At 41.1% G+C, this 19,286-nt stretch overlaps 2 protein-coding genes across 3 annotated transcripts; both read left to right on the top strand.

Moving 5' to 3' along the window:
- On the top strand, nt 1-9,621 carry galcb (galactosylceramidase b). 2 transcript variants are annotated; one of them, XM_028394713.1, is made up of 17 exons: nt 1-186; nt 326-394; nt 473-536; nt 1,993-2,106; nt 2,769-2,908; nt 3,626-3,664; nt 5,006-5,136; nt 5,406-5,561; nt 5,679-5,803; nt 6,833-6,960; nt 7,057-7,146; nt 7,222-7,311; nt 7,394-7,538; nt 7,627-7,807; nt 7,876-8,039; nt 8,119-8,195; nt 9,241-9,621. In XM_028394713.1, exons 1-17 carry the CDS (start codon nt 46-48, stop codon nt 9,382-9,384), a joined length of 1,998 nt encoding a protein of 665 aa, XP_028250514.1. In that variant the 5' UTR covers nt 1-45; the 3' UTR covers nt 9,385-9,621. The 2 variants fall into 2 exon arrangements, with proteins under 2 accessions (XP_028250514.1, XP_028250515.1); XM_028394714.1 differs by lacking the exon at nt 5,006-5,136 and adding an exon at nt 3,821-3,948.
- Nucleotides 9,622-10,229: 608 nt separating this feature from the next.
- ak7b (adenylate kinase 7b) lies at nt 10,230-18,573 on the top strand. The gene is made up of 18 exons (XM_028394710.1): nt 10,230-10,338; nt 10,455-10,619; nt 10,696-10,804; nt 12,085-12,179; nt 12,547-12,657; nt 12,745-12,828; nt 13,452-13,540; nt 13,687-13,777; nt 13,858-13,935; nt 14,241-14,390; nt 14,488-14,616; nt 14,695-14,803; nt 15,050-15,172; nt 15,249-15,305; nt 15,391-15,570; nt 15,651-15,871; nt 17,214-17,372; nt 17,456-18,573. The coding sequence occupies exons 1-18, from the start codon at nt 10,249-10,251 to the stop codon at nt 17,498-17,500; spliced, it is 2,085 nt and encodes a 694-aa protein (XP_028250511.1). The 5' UTR covers nt 10,230-10,248; the 3' UTR covers nt 17,501-18,573.
- Nucleotides 18,574-19,286: the final 713 nt, after the last annotated feature.

Below are 19,286 nucleotides of genomic sequence, written 5' to 3'. Positions count from 1 at the left end.
GGGCGTGAGCGCGCACACGGCGGTGGCAGTCACTGTGCGAGCAGGATGGACTGGAAGCTGTCCGTGGTTTTCCTAACCGCTTTCTTGTTTTCTCTGGACTGCTGCTTCTGCCAAACGTATGTCCTGGACGACACAAAGGGACTGGGAAGAGTTTTCGACGGAATTGGAGGTTTGAGCGGCGGAGGGGTGAGTTCTCCCATTCAAGTATTTACTTCCTGGTGCGATGCGACAGGACCACGGGGACGCAGGTCGCCTGTTTATTTTTGTTTCCTCCAAAGTTCTGCTTTTGTTCATATGACGTTTTTTTATCCCCTGCTTTGTCTAGGCGACGTCACGGTTGCTTGTAAATTATGCTGAACCGTACCGAAGCCAGATTTTAGACTATCTGTTTAAGGTAGGACACGAAGCAGCACATCCTTTGGTGTAGCTTGAAGTACCTGTAAACTCACTGTTGACCATTTGCTGTTCACAGCCGAACTTTGGAGCCTCTCTGCACATACTGAAGGTGGAAATCGGAGGAGACGCTCAGACTACTGGCAAGTCATATTATAAGACTACAACTTCCTTAGTTGAAATAGAAAGGGTCAGAAAATGCTTAGACTGTAGGAGATAATAAGAATTACAGGTCTAATCTTAAAAATAAGATAAAACTTTATCAATCCCAAAGGAAATTCCTGAAAATCTTAGACAAAAATACAGCAGCAGAAATGTTCAGGAGTAATTTCTCATTGCTTGATAAATCATAAATCTCTTTGGGTACTGTATATTCCCATCAACGTGCACATCTGGGTGTTCTGTACCTGCTTTGGATCACATCCAGGATATTGTGATTAGGCTACATGGAAATGATGATGAATAGGCTGCTTATTTATGTCACCATATACACGATGGTAACGGATCACTCACAAGTCGTGTGAGTCATCAGGAGGTGGTTGAATGCACCACTATCCTTGTTTATATTAGAGTACTCCAGGTGGTAGGTTACTAAAACTAAGATAAGTTGTTTACATGTGCAGAAGCATATCCAGTGTAGTTGGTGACTTAGGCTGCGGCGTAAGTTGATAAACAAAGTAATGCTAATAATAATGATGATGCTAATAATAATAAAATACCACAAAGATATAGAAAAGCACAGAATTAGCTCAGGAATGCAAGCAATAAATGACATTAGTCTAACGTTATGCGATATAACTGAATACCAATGTCAGTTAATGTAAATGTGTGTTTAACATGCTGCAGTTTGCAAGTTGAGTCCTCACTATTTCCATATTGAAGGTGTGCACAGACCAGGTTCTATGCCCAAACACTGCAGCCTCACTCGGATCGAGAGGCAAAACCACCGTCAACATTGTTCTATTTAGTATGGGAAACTGTGAAAATGGAGTAAAACCGACAGTTTAAGGTTTCAGGATACACATTACATCATTACTTAGAACATACCATGTCTCTGTGCATCATTAGTGCCTCTAACGATAATAACGGATAACATTAAGTCGAAACAAAAACTGATCTAAATTGTCTTTTTGTAGCTGATCCCTTTGTTTGATGGAACAAAAGGCTCATTATCATGGCTGTTTTTTAGAAAATCCTTCCAAAAAAATAAATGAAAGATGCCAAATATTTACTAGACAAGTCATCAAAACAGCATTTGACCAAACTTTTAACCAAAGTCATCTCAGGTATGTTGGACTAATGTGGGACTATTGTGGCAGGAATCCATTTTCTGATTAGATTTCAGCCGTAGGTAAAACAATACTTCAGATGTTTCTTTGAAATTTTTATGGACCATGGTTTTTAACAGCGCTGTCAGTTCAGTAGGTGTAACTGTAGTGACTTCATGTGATATCCTGTGCATACCGTCTATTTATTTGTTTACCCACTGCATCAAAATAGTTTTCTATCATTGTCCTTGATAGAAATGTTTAATCTAATGTCATTGCATTTTGTGTTTTGTCAGTTTTGTCATTGACACTGAACTGTTATCTTTGTCAGATGGAACTGAGCCGTCCCACATGCACTATGAGAATGATGAGAATTACTTCCGAGGCTATGAGTGGTGGTTAATGAAAGAAGCTAAGAAGAGGAACCCCAATATTACACTCATAGGTAGGAAGTGGCTTTGAATGGCACAGTATGTACACTCCTGCAACAGCAGACAAACAGGTATTGAAGTAGGCGTGATAGTGAAAGTATGTTGCATGTGATTGAAACTGAGATCAGGTAACACATGACTTCTGAATTGAGCCTTAGTTCGCTGCCATTACATGCACATACACTCTGAGTAATTAGTATGATAGTTTGTACTGTTTGGTCCTGTGATCAGCCGTAGTTGAGTAGTTATTCCTCTGATTACACATAAAGCACAATTCAACTGTGTTTATAAGTGCGTATAGTTCCTTAACTGGAGCACAGTGCCAGTGTTTTAGGCACTAAAGGTAGATACAGATGATGTTAGGTGACTAGTCTGAGATCCTATAAGCTCTGCTGCAAAATGTTTTGTTTGCAGGAGATAGCTTTATGACTCCCTTTATGACTGTTCTGCTGAATTTGAGTATCAGATGATGTAAAACGTAAGAAATCCTTTTTCATGTAAATGCCTTATGCAGTTATCAGTCTGAAGCCTGCACTTTACAAAAATGATCAAGGGGCCATTAGAAATATGCTACTAGCAGGCTATCAGACTAAAACTAGTCTATCACCTTTTTATCACATTAGGTCTATAACATACAAAGCAACCTCGTTGGTGCTGGTTTATGTGTCTCTTACAGGTTTGCCCTGGGCATTTCCTGGGTGGGTCGGCCATGGCAAGAACTGGCCCTATGACTTTCCAGACATCACTGCATCATATGTGGTTAACTGGATCCTTGGAGCCAAGCAGTACCATGATCTGGACATTCAATATGTTGGGGTGTGTTCTTCTCCGCTTAAGACATGCTACATACTAAGGGACAAATCAGAGTAACATGGGGCACAAGCACAGCGTACAGTATTGGCAGATCAGTTGTAATCAGAATGTAAATATATGAATGAACAGACTTTAACCTTTGAGTGCCTGGAAACCAGGTGTGTGTTGCTCTTCCTCCTCCAGATGGCTATGACGTAATTCCATATTTATGTAGCACTTTTCTACCCACTACTAGTGAGCAACTTGGTGGTTAAGAGTCTTAAGATAAGAGAACTAGCTCAAAGCCTAAGCTCACGATCAGAAATATTTGCTGTCATGAACTTACTGTTACTGCTGGCTCTTACTGGACATTAATGTGACCCAGGCCTCCCGCGTTGCAGGCATTTGCTCTACCGACATATTTTAACATCCATGTCACGGTACTCTAAAGTGAAGTACTGAAGTCCAGTACATGCGTAGCGGGAATGTGTCTATATGCTCATGTAGCACATGCTAAAACACACTTCATTCATAATGGACTTTTCTTAAACATTGCATGCAGAGTCTTGGCTGTTTGGGCCCTCCTCCATGTGGCTAACATTTGGTCAGTACATAGTGTATAGACACATCTGTGCAGAGTGTGGCCTGGTAGTCCCCAGTAGATCATACTGGATGGTTTTTAGTAGAAAAAGTATATAGGAAATTACAAATGAACAAATCTATTCCATTTTATCTACTTAGATTTGGAATGAGCGCAACTACGACGCCAAATACATCAAGGTAACCTCTAACTCTCACTGTATCTTTCGATGTCTTTCATACTGTAACATAGTGGGTAAAGCCTTAGCCTAAACTGTGAACTGAAGAAGAAGAACAGCCACCAACATGATCCTCAGCAGTTCAAAGGTCTTCTGAGAGCATGTCTTTGTTGTCAAGGTGCTCCGGGCCATGCTGGATAAAGTTGGTCTAACTGGTGTGGGCATCATTGCAGCAGACGGTGATTGGAGCATCGCTAACTCTATGCTCATTGACCCTAATCTTAATGAGTCTGTTGAGGTAATTGGGTAAGTACAGCTGACCTACTGTGAAGTAGCACTAAATTACTAGCCTAAACTCATTTGATCTACAGCAATCAATGTAAAATAATACACATCACCACATTCTGCACAGTCACAGAAGAACTGTTGACAACTGATTGACCAAACACGTGATGCACAAAGGGTGAAGTGTCTGCTGCGTTGGGGTGTGGCTTTGCTTGGTGACAAGTCTTTCTTCCTCTGTAAATCTGCTGAGCTAAATATTTGTGGCTGTTGTTCTGCTAGACTTGAAGAGTAGAATTAGACTGTTGAGGTGCATGGAAAGGAGTTGAGGACGACTACCACTATGCATTTCATGTAATAAACTAGCTGCTAGCGTGTAAACATAAACAAAAGACACTTTTTGCTAAACGCTGAAAGGCTGTGATTAATTTTTAATAATTAGTTGTATAAGTCAAAATATAGTGCATAAACTTGGAAATAAACTCTGGTATGAATAGATCCATTACAATGTTCTACATGTGAACACAATATATAAAAGGACTGTTGTCTGATACTGACATCTAGCAATTGCCTTTAATCTCCTCTAAAACCCATCACCAGGTTTGAAAAATTGCCAAATGTACACAGTTCAGCTCAGAAAGAAGCCGTAAATATAGTGTCATACAAGCATAAATCAACATAAATACACAAAAGCTTAAAACTGTTTTATTCTACATATTTTAATTTAAAAATATTGAAAAAAACAAGTGTATTCTAAGTCTTTTCAACATTTGAGTGCTCTCACGTGTGCCGTTTCAGTTCAGATTTCAGATGTGCAGAAATGTGACATTTTCTTCCTCTGATAAACGTACGTTAACTCTAAAAAAATGACAGTATATCAGCGTTTTTGTGAATGAACAGAATTGTGATCATGTGCTCCTTTAAATATCACTCAGCTTTTGCAGTTCCTTTCTTTTACACCCAGGTTTGGTTATGTTGAAAGATTAGTTTTTAAGTTTCAGATTTACATGGTGGCAGCAAATTGTCCGAGCTATGAATCCTTGTCTCCTTTGCTCTCTATCTTCCTGTGTGGCTGTACCAGCTGCTGCGGTACACTCTGGATAAGAGCGGCCTGGAGAGGGTCAGGATTATAGCCAGTGACAACCTGTGGGAGCCCATTGCCCTTTCTCTGCTGCTCGATTCGGAGCTCAGCAGAGCTGTAGACGTGATAGGGTAGGACCCTGCTTAACGCATGATGTTTGCACAGCCTCTGTCACCAGTCAGCCGTTTTCTTTGCTAAGCTGTTCTCTTATATCATCTCAGAAGGCTCTGAGAGAGCTGTCATAGCAGCATATGAACATGCTGCATGTATGTGCGAGCTTTGTTCTTGTATTCCATGTGATTTTATGTGTTAACCTACTATGGCAACAAGTAGCAAATTGACACAGAACGTACAGTTGTAGCTCTGATCTGTTAACTTGACCTCTGTGTGTGGTGATCAGGGCTCACTACCCAGGCACCATCACGGTGCAAAATGCACTGAAGACACAGAAGCAGCTGTGGTCATCAGAGGACTACAGCACCTTCAACGATGAGGTGGGAGGAGGCTGCTGGGCTCGCATCCTCAACCAGAACTACGTCAATGGAAAGATGACTGCGTAAGTAAATACAGAGGGAATGCTGTCATTCATAGTTGTATGTAAAGCATTTTCTACTAACCACACAGTGTTCAGAAGAATGAAACTCAGGGTTGATGACTGTGGCTCTTCCTCCAGCACCATCTCCTGGAACCTGGTGGCCAGTTATTATCAGGAGCTGCCATTCGGCAGAGATGGGCTGATGACTGCTCAGGAACCCTGGAGCGGCAACTATGTGGTGGACTCTCCTATCTGGATCACAGGTCTGTTAAAGCAATTTAGAATAGGAAAATTGCTCTCTTACTCCCCCTACAGTTGAATACACAACCCCACTATTGTAAATACGTGATATGGTAGGAGCCTCCCCCACGAATGTGCACCATTCATGGAAAAGAAACTGGCATATCTTGGAAATAAGAACATCCACAGATAAACCACTCTCTAACTTGAATACCTTGACTTACGAACAGAACTTTACGAACACATCTTTTGACTGGACTTATGAGAACAAGCGTACCACTTACACACATTTGGCGCGCTGCTCTACAGTTGCTTCCACACACATTCATATCTAACACTCCCTCACTTGTTTCATCTATGAGCATTACTGCCCAACGCTCATTCCCTCACTTACTCGTTCACGCTGTGCACACACACATCTATCATACATCCACCCGCTATCATGCCTGTGTCCTATACTGAAAGTCCAACTACTGTCCACATCAGTTGTTTGTGTAGAGTGCTAAAGGTGTTTCTTAATTGTGTGGTGCTCGCCCTCAGATTCAGATAGAGGTTACAGCCAATGAACTGCAGCTGAACAGGATGTCTTAAGCAACGACACGGAAGCCAATTTATCATGTACTGATCTTACTAAATGGCAACAAGGACACATCAGTTATTCTTGCATCATTTTCCATGTTTCACTTCTTGCCAATAAGTGTTAGCGGCTCCAACACTCACTCTTATTCTAACTTTTGTTCGGGCACTTCTTGTTTTCTTCTCTGTTTCTTCAGAAAAGGTCTTCTGTGTTTTCTTCACTAGCTCTGGCATACTGTCTGCTCAGAGAATAACAACCTACAGTTATAGCTGAGAGCACAGCTATAGATCAGCTACAGTGACATAGGCCTGACCTACACCTCTGTGTTCTTACCTAAAACACATGTTTAGAGCTTCTTATTTGATTCATGTAATAATTTTTATGCAAACTGTCTTAGTCCTTGATTTGATAAGTAATTGCATTACTTATATGCCTTATAACCTTTGTAATTTTGCACTGTTTTCTTTCTTTGTAGCCCACACTACGCAGTTTACACAGCCAGGATGGACCTACCTACAGACTGTTGGACATCTGGCACAAGGAGGGAGTTATGTGGCCCTGACCAATGGGAAAGGAAGCCTCACTGTTGTCATAGAAACCATGGCAAGTTAGGCTTTACTACTTTCACCATATTTTTATCATCATTTTGCACAATAACACAGGCATTATGATAACACATGTACAAAACCTTTCCTTTAGACTCACGATCATTCTGTCTGCATAAGACCTCCACTGCCTCACTTCAACGTGACATCCCAGAATGCAACTTTCCAGCTGAAGGGATCCTTTGTAAGTTTATATGACATTGTGATCAATCTGCTTAAAGTTGTCGGGTGAAACTTTTAACTTGCCCCCCCCACTCAGGCCTCCATCAAGGAGCTCAAAGTGTGGCGGTCACAGTTTAATTTCAAGACAAAGAAGCCCTCCTTTTTCGAGAAGTTGACACCATTGACGGTAAATGGACATTTTAGAGATTAATACCCTGACACCTTTCAACAACTTTAACAATGCTGTCATCTGTTCCCAATGACTCCAGATTAAAGATGGATCATTCACACTAAATCTGGCTGAAGATGAGGTTTACACACTCACCACAGTTACTACAGGAAGCAAAGGCAGCTACCCTGACCCACCTCCCTCTGCTCGCTTCCCCAAAGTCTACAAGGATGACTTTGATGTTCGTAAGTACTGCAGTTCGTAAGACTCACTCCCAACAGTTAGACTTTAGACAAGTATGTGTTTCATTAAATCTCTTTTCACACCCCACAGGAAACCCTCCCTTCTCTGAGGCTCCAAACTTCGCTGACCAGACAGGCGTGTTCGAGTACCACGTCAACCTCACCGACTCTGGACCTCACGTCTTCACCTTACGGCAGGCCCTGACTGAGAGGCCCGTCACATGGGCCGCAGACGCCGACCAGACCATTAGCGTCATCGGAGACTATCAGTGGTAAGATGACGTTTCAGTGATGGTAGCAGAACTGTACCAGTTTTATCTGATTGCCTGTTGCTTTGCAGGCAGAACCTAGAGGTTACCTGTGATGTCTTCATGGAGAATGTTAAGAGCAGCGGTGTCTTTATAGCAGCCAGGGTGGACAAAGGAGGCCAGTCAATCCGCAGTGCTAAAGGAGTCTTCTTCTGGGTGTTTGCTGATGGTACATACAAAGTGACTAATGATCTCGGTCAGTATGATCACTCAAAATCAAACAAAAAACTATATTTTTGTTTCTGTACTTCTGATTACTCTTCTTGGGTCAACAGCTGGACAGACCGTGCTTGCAGAGGGACAGTCTGGTACCCGAGCATATGGTTGGTACAACTTATCACTCACTGTAAAGGTAGGTGGGGGCCTATTCACTGCTTGCTATTTAGTAAGTAATCTATCAGTTAATTGAATAAATAATAAGTACAGTTAGTTTGTAGATTTGTTTGATGTCACTATTACAAATGTACTACTGTCAGAGATGGCAAGGAAGCTCACTCTATGGCTGCTTCCATTATCACTTCCAGAAACATGTTTAGCTCAGCTTTACACTTACACTACTGTGTACACAGCAAAAAAGTCTGACAGTGTAATGTTTTGCAAAATATCTGCCTTGGATCCAACTAGTAATAATGGACAGCTCTTTTATAATTGTGTATGAAGCATTTGAATGCATCACATGAAAGAGCAAAGCGAGTTCAAGGAGAGGAATAATGACCAACTGGAGCTGCAATGTATACATCGCACTTCAAAGATGCAGAAAAGTCCTCAGTTTTAGTTCTGAATTACTGTGACAACAATACAACGTTGTCTTTTATTTCAATAACAATGGTGAGGCAGACATCACCATACTCCAGGTGCCTTCAAAATAAAAAGCATTTAGCAATAATGCGACGATAAAAAGTCACATAAAGACATACAGCGACATACCTTCATATCTGAATCTTAACACTGAAAAACTAGATCATTAAAGAGAACTATGAGTATTTAACTGATTAATCCAGATTTCAGTCATTACACTTTATTGCAATATATGTCATTTTAAGATATAGTCAGTAGTTATAAATATGGGCCTTGAGTGCCCTCTTTAGGCTGAGACCCAGTTACTGCACCTGAATGTTCCTATGCTGGTTCTCAGATCTAAAGATCTGGGTACTTTTATGCAACACCAGCTACTGCCACCATAACCCCCCCCCCCCCCCCCCCCCCTCTTCAGCCAACATGAGCACTGATGATCACAGGTCGACAGAGGCTCACTACTTAGCTGTGTGCAAACTGCATCTCTACTTTGGGTGGATCTGAACTCTTACACCTGCTACAGCTCACTCGCTGGGTGCCAGCACACAGCCTGTGAAGACTCATAATGTAAGGCTTTTCACAGTGACCCCTCTCTCCTGCAGGGCCAGTATGCAGCCGGGATGCTGAATGGATACCCACTTTGGAAGCAGGCTGTGGTGCTGACACCAAAGAACGGCTGGGCTGCTATCGGAACACGCTCATTCGAACTGGCCCAGTTCGATAACTTTGCTGTGGTGGCAGAGTGATGATTAAAATGTGAAACACTGCAAAATAATTTGATAAACTTTACACATGCTATGGGAACAAGGGAGCACATGAAACATGTAACATAATGACTGCACTCCTGATCTGTGCTGTTTAGAATTGAACATTTTGCACTACAAAGTTTTTTTTACGATTAATTTTAATGATTTGAATGTATGTGCTGTGAGTGACCAAATGTGAGCTTCTCAAAGAAATGAATAAATGATTATAAAATAAAATGTAATTTATTTTACCTCCTTAGACCACTAACATGTCAACATTTTTGAGATGACATCACAGTGTCGGGGTCAAAATTGACCAAATCCTTCTTTTGTTCCTTTGTTTTTTCCCCCTCTGCATTAGCATCAACATTGAGGACAAAAGATGCGTAATATATTCGACCTTCTGACAGGTGCCACTGTAAGCAAAACAATCAGTGTCATTCACTTCCACTGTCAATGGCAGTTAAATTACAGCTGATTGGTGTACAGACCCTGGTATGAGCTGGTGGACCGGGACCATGACAGGTGAAGTGAATTATTAACACATCGTTTGTTGAGCATGGGGCTGCACTGCAGTGGTGGCCTTGCCAGTTCATAATATTATGACTGATTGTGCATTCTGTTTGCTTGGTAGATACAGTACCAGGGTAAATATTGAGCCCTGCTTACTTTGGGCACATACGTGGAATTTGTGTCGATTTCATTATCTACTCTTTTCTGTCAAACATGCTTTTTAAGTGTCAGGTACAGGGTGATCGAGGATGTGTGTGTCGTCACCCCCTCCTCCCTTTTTATGTCCCGAGACAGGGTGTCTCCATGGCAACGGAGCACCAACACTACGCTGACGTCTGTTAGCAGGTAAACATGGCGGAAGCACGCAGAAAGGTCAACCAGTCGCCTAAAAGAGTTTTTATAAACGACGTGAACTTATACGCCTCCAAATACATCGCCAAGGTAATGTAGAAAGTAGTATAGTGTTAGTCTGCTAGTTTGTTTACATGCACTAGTAAAGTTCATACTGCTCTCCTGTTAGTGGTTATGCTCAGCGGCAGTTCATGTGTTGTTTGCAGCTGCTGTCTGAATGTGTGCTTGGAGCACTTGGTGATGATGAAGAGGAGGAGGAGGAGGAGGAGGAGGTGATGTCCGAGCAAAGCAGAGCAGCAGCTTTTCAGGTAGTTGGAACCGTTTCTGAGCAGCTAAATGAAGACCGGAAGTACGTGCTGGAAGACTACTTTGTAAGTATGCTAAGTAAACAAATGTGAAATGAATAGCTTTGCTGTACGTGTATGACACATTATGTTGTGTCTGCAGCACCCAGACAGGGAGCAGCTTCTCGGTAAACTGATGGAATGTGACGTCGTTATCTACAACATCAGCCAGCACGCTGAGCAGGTGGAGGAAGCCTTCTGGGCTGTTACAGGTAAGCTGTCTCTGATCCTCTTTTCCTGATAGGGTTAAACCAGACATACATATATCATATATATCATAGCAGATTTCCTTTTTTTGTGCTTAAAAGCTTTTTACTGTGGGGCATGAAGGTAATAATAATTACTTCCAGTGTCCATATGATCATTTCTACAGTTGCAATATGCATTTACAGTCCGAGCACTGTATTTACTTATCAGTTATAAGTAATGACCCAAATCCTAACCCTATCACCACTGACCTCATTAACCATCAATTACCTACACAATTAAGGGGGTTTCTTGATTGTAACTTGATACCTCTGGCACAAGAATTTCCTTCGGGATTAATAAAGTTTTATCTTATCTTATCTTATCTTATCTTATCTTATCTTATCTTATCTTATCTTATCTTATCTTATCTTCTTTTCGTTTACTGAAGACATCAAAAATAACAATTTGTAGTAACCATAACTGCATTCTTTCTGGTCACAACCTCTTCTCAGTCTCTCAAGTTTAAAAGGTAAAAAGTAAAGACATTAAATAATAATGAAAAGTATGGGGAAAATCTGAAAAAATGTCTAAATCAATCAACTGTACATTAATTAGACCAGATAGTAAAGAGTGACATTAATTTAGTGTTGCCATTTCATCAGCATTTTTAGTTTGGTTATAATTGAATTTTATTTTTCATCTGCTTCAGGTGCTGTGTGTTTGTGTGTATGTGTAGTTTGTTACTATGTATCAGTTATTTTCATATTTTTAAAGCACACTTTTGATCATGATCAGATTAAAGAGGTATTGCTCCAGGTCAAATGTAGAAATGTTTGGAATGACTGCCATCTGCAGGTGGAAATCTGATACTGCAACTAAATTTTCCCATTTGCTGTTTTCTGTTCTGAAAAACAGAGGGGGTTTAGTAGCACATTAAATGTTAAATGGATGTGAAAATTATATATATTCTAGACCATAAACATTCATAGAAAAGTCAAACTGTGTATCCTCTTTTGTGGACTGACTGATCTTATAATAATAGTGATGTTCTGGTGGGGCTCTCTGGTCCAGTTATTTCTTTCTTTGTCAGTTGAGTGGTTCTTGTAATATTTAACATGATAACATGATAATGCCTACATGTACTAGTACCTACCAAGGTAAGGGGCCAAGCTAAAATATGAATGCTACTTGTTTGCACTTTTATCCCCACTATACTGTAAAAAAACATGCCCAGTCACTAAAATGTATGAAACTAGTTAGACAGTACTCAGCACTGATTGCTTTTGTTCTGCTTTATTCACAGCTCTACACAAAGAAATAGACAATTTTTCTGGACCAAAGATGTTCATCCTTGTCTCCACGGTGATGACCTGGGCCTGCAGCAAACCTGTTGATCCTGTAAGTGGATACCGCTGGAGTCCTCTTTAGATATTGTAATATTCATATGTTAATGCCTCTAGTTTTATTTTGAAAGTCTCCTTTCATATCGTGCTACATAGTCAATAATATAACTAAACAAGATAATAACACAACATTTTGAGCAGACAGGTGAAGTTAATAACACTGATTATCTGGTTACCATGGCACCTGTCAATGGGTGGGATTTATTTTATTTAAGTGAGCATCTTGTCCTTTTAGTTGGTATTAGAAGCAACTAGAAGCAAGAAACTATGATGTTTAAACTGGAACAAAGCACTTCTGAAGCCTTCAACACCTCTGTCCAACCAGCAGCATACTCTATATATTTTTGTTACTGTTGTAACAGGACAATCTGGAGTTTCCTTTCACTGATGAGATGTTCTGGAGTAGAAGAGCACATCCCAACTTTAGGAAGCACATAGACCTAGAGAAGAAGGTAGTCAAAATGGGAAAAACCGTAAGTGTGACTTCAGATTGTTACAGTTTATGTAGGAAATGCCGACAACTGAGAGGTATGATGCTGTTACACGGTCCTTACTTTCAGGACAGAGCAAAGTTCTGCACGTATGTGGTGGCATCAGGACTGCAGTATGGAATGGGAGAACAGGTCTTCCACTACTTTTACAAGGTAAGTGTTAAAGACCGCTATAGAGGAACCAAAGTGTACTCAGGGTGTGCTCACTGCTAACCCCTGGTTTGGTTTCATTAAAACAAACTCATGATGCAAAATGCTGCCACAGGACCCTTTGAGTGGACTCAAATAAGATACAAACCAAACAAACCAAAGACATGACGTGATTTTACAAAAATGTCTATAGAAATCACACAATAGGCTGTATGCTAACAAAACAGAATGGGCAGAACACAGACCCATGTGAAGGTAAAATATGATTTTTTTTCTATAAGCCTGGCAAACCAATGAGCACACATAAGAGCTGTTTAATCAAGGTGTGGACTTCACTTTTAGGTCCCCTGGTCTGGACCAAAACTGATAAAGGATGTTTGTTTTTTGGGTTCAAAATATTAGAAGGTGCCAGCTTGCCAGTCAAGCTTCGTGGAATGTGTGAGAGTTAAACACAGAGGGAATGTACCATACTAAAGGACAATATAATGTGGGGTTATGGAGAATGTTTGTCGTCTTGTTTGTGTCTTATGACAGAACAAAAGAGATTAATTCAGTTTTTATCATTTTATTCAGTGTGACAGTGGTAATTATCTTCATATTTGGAAAGAATTAATGTGTCTTTGTAGAAATCCTGGCTGGGACAAGATGATGAAATTCCTGTCTTTGGAGAGGGCAAGAACATCATTCCCACAATCCACATCAATGACTTGGCAAGGTAGGACACACTGGATTGAGTTTAAGCAGCCGCGTTGATACGAGAACAAATCAGATCCCTGCAATCCTACTGATCTGCAGACGAGGGTCTGGCCACATTAGTGAAGGTTTAAGCCATTTACTAGTGGATGGCACTCTATGTTCCAGAGTGGTTCAGAATGTGATCCGACATCAGCCCAGGCCATACTACCTCCTGGCCGTGGACTCTTCTAATAACACCATGGAGGAAATTGTGAAGGTGTGTAATAGGCATACAGATGATAATAACTCTGCTTTTATAAGAATACTTGAAAAAAGGCATGTTTTTCTGTCTACCAGAGTGTCTCCTCTACACTTGGTCCAGGGCAGATCCAGAACAAACCATTTGAGGAAGCCTTCCTCATAAAGGACTCAAGTGTATGTGAGCTTTGTTTAATTACACTAATGTTTATTTTTACACCTCAGCACTGAATGATGTATTTTTCCCCAAGCTCATAAGATAAGGTCTTTGTGAGAGCTAATTGTAATTAAATGATCTAATTGTCTCTGTGAAGCATGGTAGCGGTAGTATCATGGTTTAGGCCTGTTTGGCTTCATTTGGTCTAGCTCGGCTTGCCATCGTTATGGTAACAAGTAATGAAACAATTGTGAAATAAAACAGTAATGACTGGACTCTCAAAGTGGATGTGGGTCTTTGACTTGTTCTTTGTACTTTGTGACAGGTCATGGAAATTGATTCTTGGGGGGTCAACCTTTGTATGGAGGCTGTGTTCATCAGGAATCTGTTCTCTATCAATTGGTTGTGTGAGTCTGGACTTGTGACCAACATAGAACTGGTAGTGGAAGAGTACAGGCAGACCCGTGGACTCCTGGTAGGCACTAAAGCAGACAGAAGCCTGTCCCTTTGTAATGAATACACTAAGGCTGGAAGCTGTAGATGATATAGTCTGTGCGGGGTGTTCTTTGCAGCCCATCCGTCTGTGTGTGCTGGGGCCTCCTGCTGTGGGAAAAAGCACTATCTCCAAACAACTCTGTGAGCACTACAAGCTTCATCACATCACTCTGAAGGACACCATCTCTGAGACTATTGGCCTGTTGGTGGGTTCTCCCAGTACATGCATGGTTTATTAAATGCAGCTCTACATTTTTTTCATCCTCTTTTTGTACTACATTTAGGAAAACGTAGTGAAGATTGCAGATATCTCTGCTGATGCTGATGCTGACTCTATAGCAGAGGCCCAGGAGCTGCTCAACAGCCTGAAGAGCAGCACGGCAGAGAATGAAGGTACAGATCACCTTCATAACAAAGGGAACAACATTCCTTCCCAATGATCTAGTTGACCTTTACATGTAAACAGCAGTTTCTCAGTTTCTCAGTGCAGTTATATAGGTAGCTGAGGATCTTTTTCAAGTCTTGTTTTGAGGAGTTGTGAAGTCTTACATCTGTCTTTATTATATCATTAGGTGCATTATAGAAAATGGTGGACTGACTTCATTGCTCTCTTAAACTTTCTCACCTTTGTTTTGACAGATCTTTCAGAAAACCACCTAAAAGTGATGAAGAACAAGCTAAAGTCCAACCCATGCAGAAACCAGGGATTTGTTCTGGATGACTTTCCTGAGTCGTATGAACAAGCTAAAGAGCTTTTTGGTGGTAAGACACTGGCCTATGGCATATAATGCATACATACAGTACATTCATACATGTGTGCGTTTCTTGTCTTCCTCAGATGAAGAGCATGATGGAGCATCCCACAATTCTTCATACAACATGAGCCTTAACCCAGGTATCTGCTGTGTATTGTCATTGTAATTTATTAAAGCAACCACAGCCCATGTCCTCCATAGTGTTTTTTCCTGTATGGGCCACAGAGTTTGTGCTGTGCCTGGATGCATCGGACTCCTTCCTGACAGAGCGAGCGATCAACCTGCCCGAGGGACAGGCACCTGAGAACTTCTCAGAGAGGCTGGCCAGATACAGAAAGAGCAAAAGGGAGGAGGAAGTGGTGGTCCACTACTTTGTGGAGCAGGACATCATGCCTCTGTGCTTAGGTAACAGGTGGATCATAGCTACAGCCTGAATGAGGGAGAAGTAGAGATGAATACTTATACTGTCAGTGTTGCCTGTTCAGAGATCACCAGCAGCGATGAACCTGACAGCTCGCTGCTGATGCGGAAGGTTTTAAACATTGTGGGCCAGCCCAGGAACTATGGTCCCAGCATCCAGGAGGTGGAGGAGGAGGAGAGGAGGAAGACTGAGGAACGGATGAGGAGAGAGGCCCAGGAGAGGGCAGAGGAGGAGCAGAGGGAGGCAGAGGAGGCCAGGTTCAGAGCTGCTCGTTGGGAGGAGTGGGTAGGTGGAGAATTTGTTGCAACCCACAAATCTGTTAGGACTTCAGCAATTCTGGTTCCCTCATCTGGGGTGTTTTACTGTGGTAAATACAAGTTTACATTATTTTATTTTATTTTTTTACCATGATGCAAAGATGCCAGTTAAGTTTTTGTGTTTTAAAAACAGCTGTAGTAGATAGAGTGGCTAAATAATAACAAAGACACTATTTGGTTTTGTCACTATTACTCATGCACATTTTTGGTATCATAGTTTGGTAATATTACTCTTTAAGGACAGAAACAGACATTTCCACTGATGACTCCCACCCTTTGTCTTGTGAATTTCAGCCCCTTCTATTATTAAAGTCTCAATGCAAAGCTGATCCCGTAGCGCAGTTGTTGTTCCTTAATAAGACCTAGCCCATGGAAATCCTTTTCCCCTCTTTGCTGAGTCCTGCTCTTAGCGTCCTGTGCTCTCGTCTGACATGTCTCTAATGTGCCTGTTTTGGTGTAAATATCTCTCTGTGTAATTGATTATTATTGAGGAAGCTGATGGAGAGATGGTTCACACCTTAGCTACTTCCATCATCCTGTGCAAAACAAACATTAAGTTCAGCTCCATGGGTTAAATAAACATGAGTCCTTAAAACCTGAAATTCACATTGGTGAAGAAGGCTTGAAATAAGGGCTGTGGTTAACACAGGTTTACTAGATGTATGTTTTACTCTACAACACAAAACGCAGCAGTAAAATCTCCACTGATGGGTTAGAGTTGCTTGCTAACAAATGTTTTGTATAATAATATAATTATCTATATTCTGCTGAGCAAAAATATAGAAAAGCTTTATACATTTTGGTCATCATAGCTGTGAAATATATAGCTGATAAAACTGTGGCCTTAGTCATAAATTAGAAAGACTGCCGCAGGAGTTCAGTTAACAATCAAATCAAATCAAAAATAATACGAAGAGATTTAAAAAACATAGATTTGAGATCAGAACTATCATGACAGGAATACTGACTGAATAAACTGTACAGATGGACAAAATAACAGTTTGATAATCCCAGCTAAATGGCACACCTGTGCTTGGTAGCAGGACTATTTGCACAATGGAGCTTTATAATCCACAAAGAAAATCCCTTTGGCATTTTGTTAAGGGAACCCATGATGGAGCATCTGTGTGATGTTCAGTGGTGGATTTTCTATTGTGTTGAATAAAATATGAAAATGTATTAGCCACCGTCAGACATCTAATGTAAAACACAGAAAAAAGTCCAAATGTGATTCAGTCAGCTACATTTACAGTAGACCTAACCTCCAGATATAATAAATGGCTTTTTAACGTCATTGTTTGTGTTTGCAGACTGAGAGATTGGAGAAGGAGAGAAAGCGTGAGGAAGAGGAGCTGGAGGCACAGTCAGCACCTATGAGGGCTTACCTCATGGAACACTTCATGCCCACACTGGTCCAGGGTCTGACTGAGTGCTGCAGAGCTAAACCCCAGGACCCTGTTGACTTCCTGGTACTGCACCACAGTTCACAGGTTATCTTCTAATCTGGATTTGCTAGATTTTAACCATGATGGTGTCCCTTTTTATTTTTCAGGCGGAGTACCTAATTAAGAACAGCCCCCTTGACTACTCAGATTAGGAATTATTTCTGGTGGACACACTCACAGACACGATGTACAGTTGTGGTTAAAATAATAGCAGCAAATGTTTTTTAAAACCTGAGTAAAGCTCGAAATCCTTATAATACTTTGATTTCCATTCATTGGGAACACTGCACATTATATTTTACATCAAAACATAAAGAAAAAAGTTTCAATATTTTAATTACTAAAATGAAAGAAAAAATGACATGGGCTGTTCAAAAAATTGATGTCACCTCTGTTAAGGCCCGGGGATTGAGTTGGCCACTCCATAACCTTAATTTTGCTGGTCTGGAACCAAGATGCTGCTCTGGTGTGTTTGGGGTCATCGTCTTGTTGAAACACCCACCAAGGGCATTTCTTCAGCATAAGGCAGCATGACCTCTTCAAGTATGCGATAAATAGGCCCAACACCATAGTAAGAGAAACATCCCCATACCATGATGCTTGCACCGCCATGCTTCACGGTCTTCAGAGTGCACTGTGGCCTGACTTCAGTGTTTGGGGGTCGTCTGACTAATTGTCTGCTGCCCTTGGACCCAAAAAGAACAATCTTACTGTCATCAGTCCAGAAATGTTTCTCCATTTGTCTTTAGGCCAGTCGATATGTTCTTTGACAAATTGCATCCTCTTCAGCACATGTCTTTTTTTAACAGTGGGACTTTGCAGAGGCTTCTTGCCAATAGATTAACCTCACACAAGCGTCTTCTAACTGTCACAGTACTCACAGGTAACTTCAGATCTCCGATCTCCCTGGAGCTGATCATTGGCTGAGTCTTTGCCATTCTGGCTATTGCTCGATCTATTCGAATGGTAGTCCTCCATTTTCTTACACGTCTCTCTTGTTTGGCTTTCCATTTTCAAGCATTGGAGGTAATTTTAGCGGAGCAGCCTAGCATTTTCTGCACTTCTTTATACGTTTTCCTCTCTCCAATCAATGTTTTGATTGAAGCACGCTGTTCTTCTGAACAATGTCTGGCACAACCCACCTTTCTCAGGTTTTAAGAGAGAATTCCATGTACAGCATGTGCTGGCTTCATCCTTAAAGGTAGGGTAGGAGATTTCATTCTGATGCACTTTTTGTTAAATTAGTGTAACTTCTCTTTACAATCCGATAGCAACCGATTAGTTCGGCAGTTTCGCTTTAAAACGAAGAATATGAATCATCTGAAGCTATAAAACACTAAAAACATCAGCCAATCCTCTGGGTGGACCCTGCAGTATTGGCTGGTTGTCACTCTCTTCCTGCTCTGTGCACCAGAGAGGTACGTGCATGATGGCCGAAGTCACAGACTGGTTGGGAGGCGTGGCTTCGGGGTGAGCTCCGAGAGAACGGGCCGTGTGTTTACTTTCTAAATCTCCTACCCTACCTTTAAATAAGGGCCATCTGAATGAGTGACTTCACTAATTATTTGCCATCTAATAATATGATTTATACAACAGTGTTTAATCTGGTTAGTTATGTTGGACTGCTATTATTTTGAACACAACTGTACATGTGGTGTCTTTTTTTTTAGGATATTAAACTGAAGTCAATTACCAGCAGCTTTTCTGGAATCAGAGACTTCAGTGTCCCTAAGTTCATGCTGGGATTTTGATTAGGTCTGATTTGTAAGTGGCCCATTTTGCTGCCCCTGTTGTATTTACACACAGCTTTGTTTGGGCTCTTGTGTGCTGGTCATTACTTAAAAGCACCCCAAAAAGCGCGTATGTAGCCAAAAGCTAATTAGGAAGTTAATTTGCTTAATGAACTTGGTACACTCCAAAGTAGACACGCTCGGGTCA

The sequence above is a fragment of the Parambassis ranga genome, chromosome 22, assembly GCF_900634625.1.
Source record: "Parambassis ranga chromosome 22, fParRan2.1, whole genome shotgun sequence".
Classification (NCBI taxonomy): Eukaryota; Metazoa; Chordata; class Actinopteri; family Ambassidae; genus Parambassis; species Parambassis ranga.
Note: the sequence above shows the minus strand (reverse complement) of the source record. Positions and strands in the feature narration are given on the sequence as shown.

Bases quoted from the DNA above. Each gene is read 5' to 3' on its own strand.
- ak7b (XM_028394710.1), top strand. From the start codon at position 10,249: ATGGCGGAAGCACGCAGAAAGGTCAACCAGTCGCCTAAAAGAGTTTTT. The intron at 10,339-10,454 runs GTAATGTAGAAA...TGTTGTTTGCAG, and splicing joins CCTCCAAATACATCGCCAAG to CTGCTGTCTGAATGTGTGCT. The intron at 12,180-12,546 runs GTAAGTGGATAC...CTGTTGTAACAG, and splicing joins GCAGCAAACCTGTTGATCCT to GACAATCTGGAGTTTCCTTT.
- galcb (XM_028394713.1), top strand. From the start codon at position 46: ATGGACTGGAAGCTGTCCGTGGTTTTCCTAACCGCTTTCTTGTTTTCT. The intron at 2,909-3,625 runs GTGTGTTCTTCT...TTATCTACTTAG, and splicing joins TGGACATTCAATATGTTGGG to ATTTGGAATGAGCGCAACTA. The intron at 7,312-7,393 runs GTAAATGGACAT...CAATGACTCCAG, and splicing joins AGAAGTTGACACCATTGACG to ATTAAAGATGGATCATTCAC.